Genomic DNA, 15,642 nt, shown 5'->3' with positions numbered 1-15,642 from the left:
GACAGTGTGGGCTATGATGTGGACCATTGACCATGAGGTGCAGCAGTGCTCAGAGATGTATTCACAAATGCAATGAATGTCTCATGATGATGGAGGAGACTGTTGTTATGGAGGGAGGAGTGGGGTGAAGAGGGTGGGGGTATATAGGGACCTCATATTTTTTGAATGTAATATTAAAAAAATAAAGACAAAAAAAAGAGAGATTTTGAATACACACACAAAAGTATATTTCACTGATGTAAAAACACTTTCAAAAATTAGCAAATTGAATCTAACTGTGCAATAAAATACATTATTGCCATGTTGACTTTATTTCAGGAATGCACAATTAATACATTCAATTGGTCAATACTCTTTAAAAGTTTCAAGATCATTGTGTTGCTTAACTTCATAAGTAATCTTGGCTAGGTTGTGGTGTCCAGTTGTTTGGTCAAGCAAGCATCCGCTTGATTGTTACTGTGTGGGTATTTCATGGACTTAAACTATTGGTCAGTTAATTTTATCTATGGCTCATTATATCTGCAAATAAACAAGGTAAATTGCCTTCAACAATTAAATGAGCCATCTCATTCAATAAGCATAAGATAAGGACTATGATTACTGGTAAGATTTTGACAATATTCTTTCATAATTTTTAACAAATATCTCATGACAATGCAAGTCGTTGCTGGAGGGTTGATGTATGGAACCCCTGTATGATGTTATGAATGTTTGCTTTGTAAGTTCACAACTTTTACTATACACTTAATTGTTTATGTATATTCATATATAAATAATATAAAAATAATAGGGTTTGTTGGGGGAAAATACTTTGTTTGGTAGTAATATTTTGACAATGCTCTTTAATCATTAGTTAAAAAGGTTCAACAACAATGCAAGTTAATGGTGGCAGGGTGAGTTATGAAAGTCCTGTATGATGTTATATATGTTTGTCTTGTAAGTTTGTAACCTATTATTATACACTTATTGCTTACGTATGTTTATGTATGAGTGATATACTTCAATAAATTAATTAAAAAAAAAAAGAATCGAGGAGTTGTGTTCTTTTAAAATATATGTTCCAGATTAAAGAGGCTAAAGAGACATGACAATTGAATGGAATACCTTACTCTATACTTGTTCCTATATTGTAGGAGGAAAAATGTTATATAGGATATTACTGGGTCGAATGGCAAAATAGAATATGAGTGATAGACTATATAAAGTATTGTATCAAAGATAAATTTACTGAAGTTGATAGCTGTACTGTGGTTGTGTGAGAGAATCTCCCTATTCTTAGGGAAAAGACACTGAGTTATTTATTGGTAGGGCCATGGTGTACATAAATTATCCCCAAATGGTTGAGAAAGAGAGCATACAAGCAAATGATAAAGCACATGTGGTCCAATGTTAATAACGGGTGAATCTGTATAATGGATAAACATTCCTTGTATTAGTTTTATTTTGCACCATCTTCTGTGGATTTGAAATAATTTCCAAATAAATTTTTTTGAAAAAACTCCAAAAAAAAAAAAAAAAAAAAAAAAAAAGGAGGCACTGGAAACTGAACTTGGGACCTCTGATGTGAGAGGTGGGTGCTCAACTGCTTGAACCACATCTGCTCCAAATGGGTAATTTTTAGTTCTTGTTTTCCATGACCATTCTCTTTTGAAACACTTTCTTTTGTCTATGACATTCACATTGCCTGGCTTTCTTTCAAACACTTGGCCTTTGCATGCTCACTTTCCTCTTCCTGGCCTTTAAATTCTGGAATTCCTCATGGTCAATTTTAGGTTCCCTTCTCTTTTTGCTCTATGTACTCTTATCCTCACCTGAGGTTTAAAATACCTTCTGATGAAGCGGACTTGGCCCAGTGGATAGGGTGTCCGTCTACCACATGGGAGGTCCGCAGTTCAAACCCCGGGCCTCCTTGACCTGTGTGGAGCTGGCCCATGCACAGTGCTGATGCGTGCAAGGAGTGCCATGCCACGCAGGGGTGTCCGCTGCGTAGGGGAGCCCCACGCGCAAGGAGTGCGCCCCATAAGGAGAGCTGCCCAGCACGAAAGAAAGTGCAGCCTGCCCAGGAATGGCGCCACACAGACGGAGAGTTGACGCAGCAAGATGATGCAACAAAAAGAAACAAAGATTCCTGTGCTGCTGACAACAGAAGTGGACAAAAAGAGGAACACGCAACAAATGGACACAGAGAACAGACAACTGCGGGGGGGGGGGGGAGAAATAAATAAAATAAATCTGTATGTAGACTTCACCTACATTAATACCTACCCCAGAGTCCTCTGAACTTTAGACTCAAATATCTAACTGTGACTACATCAATAGTTCTCTTTTTTTCCCCTTGATGTTAATAATTCTTAAAATATGATGTGCATCAGTCATTTGGCAGCTTCTTAAAAATGCAAATGCCTAAAACCCACCTCAAACTTAAAAGAAATAATCTTGAACAGTGGCCCCAATCAAGATAGTGGAGTAGATGCTCTAAGGCTTGCCACCTCCCCACCCAGAAAATTTTAATAACTAGCAAGAACTAGCAGAAACATCTTCTCAAAGCTCCAGAAAACAATAAAAAGATTTAAGTGACAAGGCAAGTGTCTAATCAAGGGCAACTTAAAAATGGTATGACTGAGTGGACAACAGTCCCAATCAAGATGGTAGGGTGAGAAGCTTCAGGACTCCATCCCTGCATAGAAGCTTTGAACAACCAGCAAGACTTGGCAGAAACATCTTTCTCAAAGCTCCAGAAAACAGTTGACGGACTGCAGGAATAGGATGCACCCAAAATCAAGAAAATCGCTACTTAAAAGTGGTAGAATTTTGTAGAGTCCTGGATGACCCCTCCTCCACCCCCACCAGCAAGGCCAGGGGCAACCCACACTCCCAGTGAAGATTCCTGGTCTTGGTTCTGGAGGGAGGGGAATAATCGAGTACCGTACTGGCATCATATATGTTTGGTCCAAACTGTCTGATAGTGGCCTAAAGAACCCGCCCTTGTAGAACTTGCCCTGTGTTTAGAAGGCAGCACACAGAATTCACCTACAGAACACTGTGGGAGAGCAGTCAAGTCATTCTGCCTGACAAGGGATTGCTGGCAGGGATTGCCTGACCTGGGACCGGAGGAAACTGTTTCCTGGGGAAGAGGGGATATTCTAATCTAAGGAAGAGGGGATATTCTAATCTGCGTGATGAATCTGGGATTCTGGGGAGGTGGGGTATGTTGGAGTTTTCTGCATGGGGTTAGTATTATTTTCATAAATGTCTTCTAAGTTTTTTTTTTTTTTTTTTCAAAAGAGGAAGGGGGAGGAGAAGGAGAAGGGAGGGGAGAGAAGAGAAAGAGGTAGAAGGGGAATGTGGGAGAAGGGGGAGAGAAAAAGTTAAAATTAGAAAATACAGATTTAAAAAGGATTTTTGATAAACAAAACTAGTTGTTAAATAAAACTAGGTTACTTAAAATTTGACAAAGAAAGATAGCTGTGTCTTCTACATACTATCAAACCTATATATAGTACCCCCTCTCTCAGAAATAAAATGATTTATTAGCTGTAAAGACCAGAAGTGTAACCCCAACATCAAATCTTAGGATACTCAATTTGGAGAGTGAATCCCTTATTTTTTGATACTCTGTGCAAATAAAAGATTCTTAAGCTTCAGAGAGCCAAACTTCTGAAGTTCCCAGATTTACTAACTCATATTTCTAGACAAAGCAACCCTGACAAAATGCCCATTCTTTTTTAAAAGTTTCATAGTGATAATATGACTCCATTCCCTGCAGCTGTCTCCAAGCTTGGTTCCTTTTGCAACCTTTCCTTTGCATTTTGCTGCCAGAAGAGAGCTCACCTAAAACGTTACTCTCTTAACACATCTATCTGCTGGGCAACCTGGTGACTCGCTCTCCACTGCCCACTGCTTCAGCTCTGAACTCCTTAGTCTGGCTCTTCCACTCATCTAATCTTAGTTCTTACACTTATCAGAAAATGCATCCTCTACTTTAATCACACCCAACATCCTCCTCCTTTAGCCAATAATGGCTCCCTGACATGGTTGAGCATCAAAGTAGCCTAAAACAAGATCAACAACACAGAATCTAAAGCCCTACTTCAGACCATGTAAAAAAAGGAGCTTAGCAGTGGGGTTAGGAATCACCAATATTTGTTAAAGCTTTCCAAATAAATCTGATGCAGTAGTTAACTACTAGCTGAGTTGGCAGCATTTGCCAACTACTCAAACTTAGTCCTTTTTCTGGGATACTCATTATATTCCCCGGTCTGAAATGCTCTTACACCACTTATTCATTATATCCTACTTCCTTCTCTCTTCTATTAAAATCTTCTCCATCCTCCAGGTCAACCTTTCCTTCTCTGGACTAGTGCAACATTTCTAGCTTGAAGGAATGGTTTCCTCTCTCTTCTAAATAGGTCATTAATTTGTCCAGAACAGGGACCATTTGCATAGCTGTTTTACTCTACCACTTCTTAGCTGTAACATCTCTGTGCCTCAATTTCCATAGCTATGAAATGGAAATATTACCATCTTCTCACAGAGTTGCTGTGGGGATTAAAATAGTCATTACATAAAAAGCAGTTACACGATGCAAGTGTAGCAGTTTGAAATTGCTTATGAATTCCAAAAAAAGATATTGGATGATATTTGTGAACTGGTCTGGGCATATTAGATTGTATTGGATTCAGAGGTTTCACTTTTACTTGATCAAATAATTACCGGGGCTTTGATTGGGCCATGTCAATAGGATGTTGAGTTCCTGTCCGCTTGGTGGGTGATGATTCACAGAGAAAATGACAAGGTCCTGGAGTTTGTTAAGTTTTGAGTTGGAGCATGGGAAGTAAGCACACAGAGGAGAAAGCAGCTGACCCAGAGAGAAAAAAGCCCCAGGAAGAGAGGAACCCAGGAAGCCTGAACTCTTGGCAGATGTTGGCAGCCATCTTGCTCCAATGCATGGCAACAGACTTTGGTGAGGGAAGTAAATTATGGTTTATGGCCTGGTAACTGTAAGCTTCTAGTCCAAATAAATATCTGTTGTAAGAGTCAGCCAAAGGGGTGCTGATGCAAGATATCAGAAATTGGTTGGTTTTTATAAAGGGTATTTATTTGGGGTAGGAGCTTACAGATACCAGGCCATAAAGCATAAGTTACTTCCCTCACCAAAGTCTATTTTCATGTTTGGAGCAAGATGGCTGCCGACATCTGTGAGGGTTCATGTTTCCTGGGGTCCTCTGGGCTTAGCGCCTCTGTTTTCTCCACAAGGTCAGCTGTAGACTATAAGGCTTTCTAGGCTTTCCCTCTCTCCATAGGGTCAGCTGTAGACTATCAGGTGAATGGCTCTGTCTTTCTCTTCCTGGGGCTCCAGCTTCAGCATCAAACTCCAACATCAAAAGTCCAACATTAAAAGCCCTCAACTCTGTCCTTTGCCATGCCTTTTATCTGTGAGTCCCCATCCTTTTGTGGGGACTACCAGCCCTACTAGCACAAGAGGTTTACATGATTACATAAACAAGGAAACTTATGAATTCAATATAATCAAATATGCCCAGAGAAAAAGATCAGTTTACAAACATAATCCAATATTTCTTTTTGGATTCATCAATAATATCAAACTGCTACACTCCACCCTCTGAATTTCAAAAAGACATCACAATATTAAAAAAAAAAAAAAAAAAAAAAAAAAAACCCTTAAATCAGTTATAATGCAAGGACTAAATTGTACCACAATAAATTTAAAGAAATACAGTTTGTCCTGGGGCAAAGTTCTGTCTGCTAAACACCTCTGAAATTACAAAACAATTTACCTGCTTCCAATACACAAATGGGCAGACAAAGAATAAACATTTTCATTACAATAAAGAGAAATTGGGAGGGAAACATGAATAATGGGTCCTCTACATTTCAGTAAACCTGCAGAACATCCTCCATTCGATTATTCGATTTTAATCTGAGACTCATTCTTAAGATGATGGTTTCTTCTTCCTGGGGCCATATGGGGACCCACCCTTTCCACTGGTTGCCCAACAGTCATTTTCTTGGCTTCATTCCCATCAAGCATCTGGGTGTCAACCAAGCTCCAGACCTCTCCCTCTAAGAATGTTGGGGTGATTGCCACATCTTACCCAGTCTTTGGGTTAGAGTCTTAACCCCCATAGTACAGTGATGTGAAGACAGTATTCACCTAAACTTTGGCATACAAGCTCAACCCTCTCAGAGCAGTGAATTGACCACCGACCTTCCCTGACCTTTGGGGGCAGGTCCACCCCTCTCAGACCTGTGGGGTGCTGACCTTAACCGCCCTAATTCTTGAGGAATGTGCTCCACCCTCTCTGTACCCTGGGGCAGCAAAACTCTCCCAGAACATCAGACAGGAGCAGCCACACTCTTCAACTGCTGGGGCAAACTCACCCTTTCTGTACACATGGGTGGGGTTCCTCTCTTAGCCCAAGGTGATGTCCTAATTCCAGATCTCAGCTGCCATGGTTTTCCTCTTGAAGTTGTTTCCCCTTCAATTTCTCCTTTCCATGTCCCTTTTATTCCAAGTTGACAGTGGTTTTGCTCATACAGCTCTCTCAAAAACCTTGTTGGTTTAGCACACAGGAAGCAGGGGTCCAAGTCATTAGACAGTAAGACTTTCCACAAGTCTTTCTGAGAGAACTGAATTTTCAATCCTGATTTGCAAGTCCCAAGTTTAGTCAAGTCCTCCAATGGGGCACTTTTATCTGGGAGCTTGATTTCCAGAGGTTTGGAATTTCCAGAATCAATTTCTGTTTTCTTTGTGCCACACAGTTCAGTCCTCAGCATCTCTCTCTCATGTGGCATTTTGCTATAAGCTGCAAGCAGCAGAAGCCAAGCTGCATTCTCCGGGTTTACTTTGAAATTTCTTCAGCTAAATGCTCAGGCTCACCATTTTCAAATTCTGCCTTTCATAAAACACCAGAAGTTAATCTTGCTAAGTTGTCTGTAACTTTAAAACATGGATTATCTTTCCTCCAGTTTCCAATAATAGTTTCATCATTAACTTCTAAGGCATCATAAAAAGTCTCTTTAGCATGTATCTCACAATTATTTTCTTCTAAGGCCTTATCAAAAATAACTTTAGGCTCCATAGTGCTACCAATATTCCCTGCAAAGCAATTTAGGCCTTTCCCATCAAGCATCTCACAATTCCTCCAATAAATATCCCTTACCCATTTCTGAAACTATTCCAGCATTTCGGTAATTGCAAAAGCACTACCCCACTCCTGGTACCAAGCTGTATTAGTCAGGGTTCTCTAGGGAAACAGAATCAACAAGAGATATCTGTCAATAGTATATAATTTTATGAGTCTCTCATGTGACTTTGGGGATGCACAAGTCCAGGTTCCACAGCAGGCTGCAACCAGGGGCTCCAATGAAAGTCCAATGAAGGTTCTCGCCAAGTTCTGGAAGATGTTAGCTGTCCAAAGATGAGATGGGAAATTCTCACTCAATGCTGCAATCACGTCCTCTTTTAAGGCATTCAACTGATTGGATAAAGCATCACTCATTGCTGATGGCAATCTCCCTGATTGATATAATTGTAATCAGCTATTATTTGCCACTGCAGTAAAGTCAATGGTGATTAAAGTCCATAAATGCCCTTGTATTACAGTTAGCCCAGTGCTTGCTTGAGCAAACAATTGGGCACAGTTACCTACCTGGCCGAGTTGACACAATAGCCTAACCATCACAATACCCTTTACAAAAGCCAACAGATTTCTGGTATTTTGCATCAGCAAATACAGCAAGGCACCCAGTAAAATATTCAATAAACATTAGCCATTACCAGTATTAGGATCAATTAGAGGAAAGAAAAGTCTGAGTATGGAAAGGTTCTGTTGAAAATAGCTAGGTTAGATAAGACAGTGAAGTAGGAATGCAAAAGGGACAAATATAAATAGCAGCAAAGATGGAAGAAGCATAATACTTAGTGACTAAGTAGACTGGTAGTGGGAGGAGGAAGAAAAATGAGTTAAAGATGCCTCTAAAAGTTCTGAATGCTGTAGAATTTCTCTACTTAAAAGGCTAAATGGACAGCTTTCCTGACCTTGAACATTTGACAAGATCATTTCTCCCTTAATCTCCAACAATTTAAGGCCCATCTTAGAATAAAGGGTAAAAGAGGAACCAATGAAAGCTGAACCTCTTGGTAGAGGCCACGAAATTACAACTCTCTATAATGTATGATCACATATGCAAACTTATTTTAACAAAAAAACAAACAAACTGGAAACAAACTTAAATGTCTATCAACAGTACCTGATTAATAAATTACGATATATCTGTACAATAGAATACTATGAAGCTATAAACATTTTGAGCAAAGACTCTATGAGGTATACTTTTTTTTTTTGACAGAAAAAAAAAACCAGTTGAACAGTATGTAAAAAGAAAGGGGACATAAATTATATATTTATATTTGCTTGTACATGAGTATCTGGAAAGATACACAGAAACCTAATAATACTGGGTAGGCAGGGGAACATGAGTAGGAAAACTACTTTTCACTGTATACTGTGATGGTAAAGTTCATGTGTCAATTTGACCATGTTATGGTATCTAGCTGTTTGGTCAAGGAATCACTGGCCTCACTGTTACTGTGGGGATATTTCATGGACTTAAATCCTCAGTAAGTTGAGTGCATCTATGGCTGATTATATCTGCAATCAACTGAGGAGACTGCCTTCAGCAATGGAGAAGTCTCATCCAATCAGCTGAAGGCTTTAAAAAGGAGAAGTGGTGAGTTCAGTCATGTGAGACAATTCTTATAAAAATCTCTTAATATTTACATATATGTCCTGTCAGTTTTGTTTCCCTTGAGAACCCTGACTATAACTTACACTGATTAACTTCTTTTTTTTTCTTGAATCTGCACAAGAATAGATACTCGAGCAATTAAAAAAAAAAGTTATTTCTTTCTCCACCCCCTCCTTGTCTGCTCTCTGTATCCATTTGCTGTGTGTTCCTCTTCATCCACTTGTATTCTTGTCAGCGGCAATGGGAATCTGTGTCTCTTTTTGTTGCATCATCTTGCTGCGGCAGTTCTCTGAGTGTGCGGTGCCACTCCTAGGTGGGCTGTGCTTTTTTTGCATGGGGCAGCTCTCCTTGCAGGGTGCACTCCTTGCATGTGGGGCTCCCTTACACAGGGGACACCCCTGCGTGGCAGGCATGGCACTCCTTGCATGCATTAGCACTGCGCGTGGGCCAGCTCACTACACGGGTTAGGAGGCCCTGGGTTTGAACCATGGACCTCCCATATGGTAGGCGGACGCTCTATCAGTTGAGCCAAATCCACTTTCCAACTTCTTGATTTTGAACCATATATTAAATAAATATATTGAATTAAACAATAAAAAAATTAGCTGTAAGATATCTTCAGGTTGAAGATACTGGGGTATCCAAACTGACATACACTCCTCAAAATATTTAGGAACAGGGATGAGTGGGGTCACTGTGGGCTTTCTATTATCACTTGCAGTCCCTACGACATGAGTCCTTACTCATGAAGTCTCAGGACAAAGGAAAACCAGAGTTGGACTGGCCTTGGGAAGTATGCTACTCAACCTCTCTGAATTGCGAACAGTTAATAAATACAAATATTAGTAGTAGCCATTTTAAAGTCAGTATAGAGAAATGAATGGATCTTTTAAAGACCTCATCACTAAATTCTTAAAAATTTATTTTTTCATTAGAGAAGTTGTGAACTTACAAAACAATCATGCATAATGTAGAGAATTCTCATAAAGCACTCCTCTAGCAATACCCTATATTGTTGTGGAACATTCACTACAGATTATGAAAGAACATGATCAGACTACTACCACTATCTATAGTCCATAGCATACACTTCATATATTTTTTTCCATATACCCCCTATAATTAACACTATGTATTCGTATTGTACATTTGTTACAGTTCTTGAGAGAATACTGTCATATTTGTACTGTTAACCACAGTCCATCTTCTACCACATGGTTTACTGCATTATAGTCCTGTGTCTTGTATATTCCACCCAAACCACCAACGAATTTTTCATTGTGATAGCTTTTTGGCACTTAAAAACAACAAAAATACTTGGGGATATAAAATCTGTTCCCTTACCAGGAACTATCTGGAAATTATTTGACTTAAGAAGCTAAGTACTTTAAACTCTATGGTCTGGAAAGATGCCAAATCTTAAAAATGAAAAAGGACTATGAGTATCAAAATACAGTGTTCTCTGTTTTGCTTAAGGATTAAGTCTTTGGTTACAAGCAAATGTGAGTAGAGTTGATGGTGAGGACGTTATAATAAGGTGCCAAATGGATTCACAATGAAGCTTCGTACAGAGCTGTTAACTTAGCTGGACACCAGGAAAATCGAAGAGTAGGAGGCTCTAAGACCTGGCAGATTCGGAGAGATTATATCTATTAATAAAAACTTTTAACACAGGTTTCCAGTGGGAAATGCAAAAATAGAACAGTATTGAAAGTGGACACTGCACCAGTAGGCTTTTTACTGTAATTTTTATCATGCATAGAAATTACATTATCCTCAGTAGAGCTACTGATTTTCAAGCTTATTTATTTCAAAATTAACTTAGCCATAGATTTGGTTTCTATACAATTCTTTATCAGCCAGGCAGTATTTTCAGAAGAGTGAGCAGACCTGCTCTATACTGCTCCAGAGAGCAAAAAATCCCAAATCACAATGAAGTGGGATTTAGCTCAATATAAAAAATAATGCATCTGAAGCCAATTTAACTATCTTTCTTTCCCCATGGGAGCCCAGAATGCAACTGCTGCAGACAACAGCCTTCTTAGTAGTATATGCAGCCTATTGTTATATGGGATGCCCAAAGGGATCCTGGAGACAGCCTTTCCTAGCTGATGTTCATGTCTGACTTTGTGCTGTCCCCAGTCTAGGCTCCAGACACATATGCGAGGTGTCTTTGCAAAGCCCCAGGGAATGGTAGCTAGGATCCACATTGGCCAGGTCATCATGTCCATTTTCACTAAGCTTCAAAAAAAGGAGCATGTTATGGAGGGGCTAGGCAGGACCAAGTTCAATTTCCTTGGTTGCCAGAAGATCCATATCTCCAAGAAGTTGGGCTTTACCAAGTTTAATGCTGATGGATTTGAAGACAAGGTGGCTGAGAAGCACCTCATCCTGGATGGTTGTGGGGTCAAATATGTCCCCAATCATGGCCACCTGGACAAGTGGAAGGTCCTGCACCTGTGAGGACTTTGCCAGTAATGCCCTCACCTGACTTGTGCCCACCAATAAACTAATTTCTGACCATCTAAAAGCAAAACAAAACAAAACAAACCATGCAACAGTGGTGGAACTGCTACCACATGAAGTAATGAGTGCCACATTTAATTAAATAATTTCAAAAGTATTTAATGTACCATAGCAGGCATGATGGGTACAAAGACAAATGCAGGTGAGTCCTCACCTTGAACAAATTCATGGTCTGGAAGGCAGTGATTACAAATGATTGTAACATAATCTGAGCAACGAGCAGAGTCTTGAAGAGCAATTAGGCATTGGTCAGAAAATGTTCAGGGTGGCAGGTTAGATGCGGTGAGGGAAAAGCCATGAGGAAAGGCCTGGGAGCATGGCATATTATGAGAAATGTCAAAAGTACACAGGGTAGATGTGAGAAGCCACAGAGATGAGGATGGGCTGTTAAAGGCTTTAAATGTCATGTTAAATTAAAGTTACCTATACAGGGGCTGGCAGAAGAGGATGACATCAAACATTTTTAACTGAGGAAAGGTCATCCATCATTTGGTCTGAATTTTAGGGAGATAACTATGGTGTCATTGTAGAGAAATGAATTTGGAAGGTAGGAGACCAAGTAAGAGTTTATAATCAAAGCTAAGACAACAGATGAAGAGGACATAAAGTATAACCAGTAGAAGCAGAGACAGAGAGAAAAGTAAAATAGAGATATTATAAACATAAACTTAAAAGGATTTGAAGAATGAGGAGTCAAGGATGATCCCATGGTTCCTTAATGTATGCCTGCTATTTTGCTACTTTCAAATTGTGTTCTTTGGGGGTGACCGAGAGTTTAATGTCAATTTGGTGTTTTTTTATTTTGTTTTGTTTTTTAGGGAAAAAAACAGCCTAAATGAACAGAATGCACTCTTTTGTTTAAAGGGTTCTATTGCACACACACATACAAAAAAGTCTGACTATACTACCAAAGTCTCTTCCAACTTTAAGGTTGTGGAACCCTAAGAGTGCATTTCATATTTACATCACTACAGAGATTTGTGTGGTTAAAGTTTACATATTGCTTATCAAATAAGATACTCGAAATTAATATTGATCCCTACTTGTTTCAATACTTATATATATTTTTAAATAGAAATTATTAATAGAATTTCTAAGCTTATAATTAAGAATTTTAATTTCAGTCTTCTTCTTAAGCCAGTTTTCTGGTCATTACAAAAAATGCTGCTAGGAAGCGAACTTGGCCCAATGGATAGGGCGTCCGCCTACCACATGGGAGGTCCGCGGTTCAAACCCCAGGCCTCCCTGACCCGTGTGGAGCTGGACCATGCACAGTGCTGATGTGCACAAGGAGTGCCCTGCCAAACAGGTGTGTCCCCCGCATAGGGGAGCCCCACGCGCAAGGAGTGCGCCCCATAAGGAGAGCTGCCCAGCATGAAAGAAAGTGCAGCCCGCCCAAGAATGGCACCGCATACACGGAGAGCTGACACAACAAAAAGAAACACAGGTTCCTGGTGCTGCTGCTAAGGATAGAAGCGGTCACAGAAGAACACACAGCGAATGGACACAGAGAGCGGACAACTGGGGTGGGGGTGGGGGAGAGAAATAAATAAATCTTAAAAAAAAATTTATTAAAAACAAAAGATGTTTGTTTCAAGCACTGTTTATAACAGCAAAAATATATTAGCAACCATAGACTCCAACAAAAAGGAATCATTTAAACAATAGTGCATCTCCACAACGGAATATTATTTAGTCATTAAATAGTTTAAAGATAAATATATATAAACACATTCATAATACAGTAGGCAAAATACATATGAAGGATCCCATTTCTGTAAGTGAATATGAGTCTAATTGTGCCAGGCCTCACCATTCTGTGAATGTCATACTTCTCTTCTTACAGTCCAATTAGTATGGCACAAGACTGAACTGGCTTAAATGCTAGTTATTAGTTTCCCTCGAATCTCCCTTGTGTTACTTCTGGGTGTCTTGAAAAAGGGTTCCTCACCTAATGGCCACCAAGTCTGTCAGCTATACTCACCATGCAGGTTCCTTCTTCTTGCTCTAGTTCTCACTTTACCATTACCATTGCTAATAAATCCATGTGAAGAAAACTCCCCACTGCCCTGCCCTCATGGGAATGCTAATGTCAGAACCACAGGAACATCAGAGGTTCCCAAAGCCTTCAAACTTTGGGAAAGAATGACCTTCTCCACCCTCTCAGAAGTCCCTGAACCTGTCAATGGATGCAAACAGATGCCTGAGAAAGGGTGAGAGGTTTGTGCTTGCCACCTTGGTGCTCCAGTGCAGCCAGCCAAAAGTACACTTTTACATATATATTTGCCAAGAAAAAGGCCTCAACAGGGTATACACCAAGTTGTTAACACTAGTTATTTTCACATAATAGTATTCTGGACATTTCTTTTTTCTTATCTGTGATTTTACAATTTTCTTCAAAGAATCATTTATGAGGCAAGACAAAAATTTTTATAATTGAAAAATGAAATATTTATGTGGCAAATACATTACATATATTACTGAGAAACATTTCCAGAAAGAGCAAAATATAAGAATAATTTCTGACAAAGGTTCACAGTTATCTGGCCTAGAATTCTGCCCCTAATATTAAGTTCTCCTGTTCCATCATTACTTACATTCCTGAAGACATTCTGTGTCTGTGCAGTAGGACTGGGACTGTCTCAACTACAATGAATAAGAATAAAGGAAAGTTAGCCATTGGACTTAACCAAAAATGGACAATATTAGATTCATGTTTTGTTTTTTAATAAATGCTACCACAGTATATATATCTTCAAAATCAAATATAGAGTACATCAAGGGGCAGGTCAGTTTGAGGGGACCTTTCTCTACTCAGAATAATTTTGAAATATACTGTATTCTGGTGTAACTCATCCATACAGATTAAGGAATTAAAAAAAAAAAAATCACCAGTGAGAGAAAGTTCCATTGTAAAATATAATTAGGTTTCCCAAAGGAAAAGCATTAAATTATAGAGAAGAGCTACTAGAAAAATAATAAACTTTGTTAGTAAGATTTTCTTCTTGTTGAAAATCAGAGAGAGAAGAAACTAATGCTATTTATAGAAAAAGCACTTTGAAAGGGAGAACTTTTTTCTTACTTTTTTTGGTGGCATATATCTGTATAAAGAAACACTGGTTAGATAAATGACAAACTAACAAAAGTGGTCACCATAGGAGGAGGTGGGGGTAAGATGGAGTGGAGTGGACTCCAGCAGGGGTAGGAGCTAAATTTCTCAATGTAGGAAAGTGGTTGTGGCTCAACTGATAGAGCATCCACCTGCCATATAGGAGGCCCAGGGTTCAGTACCGAGAGCCTCCTGACCCATGTGGTGACCTGGCCCACATATAGTGCTGCTGCGCTTAAGGAGTGCCATGCCATGCAAGGGTGTCCCCTGTGTAGGGGAGCCCCACGTGCAAGTAGTGCACCCCACAAGGAAAGCCACCTCATGTGAAAAAAGCGCACCCTGCCCAGGAGTGGCACCACACACAGAGAGCTGATGTAGCAAGATGACGCAACCAAAAAAGTGACACAGTTTTCTGGTACTGCATGACAAGAATGCAAGCAGACACAGAAGAACACACAGTGAATGGACACAGAGAGCAGACAATGTGGGGAGGGGAGAGAAATAAAATAAATCTTTAAAAAAAATTCTCAACGTATATCTTTTTATATAAATTGATTTTGAAACCATGTGATTATCAACTTTTATTAATAAAATAAAAAGAGAAAAGAAAAACCTATCAATGAACATATGTCATCCTTTTATGAATGTGTACCCCATACTGGGCTGAATGACTGAGGATCATGCAGCCTGTCAAGTCAGTCTCATTACTTTATAATCATACCATCTCTCCTTTAAAGACATAACACATAATTTACAATTCTTTGGGAGAAGCAACTATAGAACAGTAGTACTTAGATAGTTAAGCATGGGTTCTGCAGGAAGACAGACTTAGATGGAAAATCTGGTTCTGCAACTTTTTAGTTTTAAGATGTGGGCAAGTTACTTAATACCTATAAACTTTAGTTTTTTTCATCTGATTAAATGGAGATAATACTATTTCCTATACCTCAGAGTATTAGCGAGGATTAGATTAAAATGCAGAGCATGTGGGGAGCAGAGGTAGCTCAAGTGATTAGGCCCCTCCCTCTCAAGCAGGAGGTCCTGGGTGCCTCCTAAAAAGAAAATGAGCAGACAGGCCAGCGCAAACGACAGGACGACAGGGGTGGGGGTTGGTGGGGAGGAGAGAATAAATAAAATAAATCTTAAAAAAAAACAACATAGCATAGGAAACATCGTAATGACAATAATATCTGTGATTTAAATAACTAACAAATAATCAGTTCTTTGCATAGTTC

General features: G+C 39.4%; 1 protein-coding gene and 1 non-coding gene across 3 annotated transcripts in view; one reads left to right on the top strand and one right to left on the bottom strand.

Moving 5' to 3' along the window:
* SMIM14 (small integral membrane protein 14) overlaps window positions 1-15,642 on the bottom strand; it is a 104,750-nt gene that overhangs the window by 9,995 nt on the left and 79,113 nt on the right. For both annotated transcript variants that reach the window (XM_004475461.5, XM_004475462.5), the window contains exon 3: window positions 13,896-13,944. In XM_004475461.5, the coding sequence (XP_004475518.1) occupies window positions 13,896-13,944 (49 nt within the window). The remainder of the gene's footprint in view (window positions 1-13,895; window positions 13,945-15,642) is intronic.
* Window positions 10,743-10,872, top strand: LOC131279965 (small nucleolar RNA SNORA70). The gene has a single exon (XR_009187480.1). It is a non-coding gene; the product is annotated as a small nucleolar RNA SNORA70 (small nucleolar RNA).

The sequence above is a fragment of the Dasypus novemcinctus genome, chromosome 1 (assembly GCF_030445035.2).
Source record: "Dasypus novemcinctus isolate mDasNov1 chromosome 1, mDasNov1.1.hap2, whole genome shotgun sequence".
Lineage (NCBI taxonomy): Eukaryota > Metazoa > Chordata > Mammalia > Cingulata > Dasypodidae > Dasypus > Dasypus novemcinctus.
Note: the sequence above shows the minus strand (reverse complement) of the source record. Positions and strands in the feature narration are given on the sequence as shown.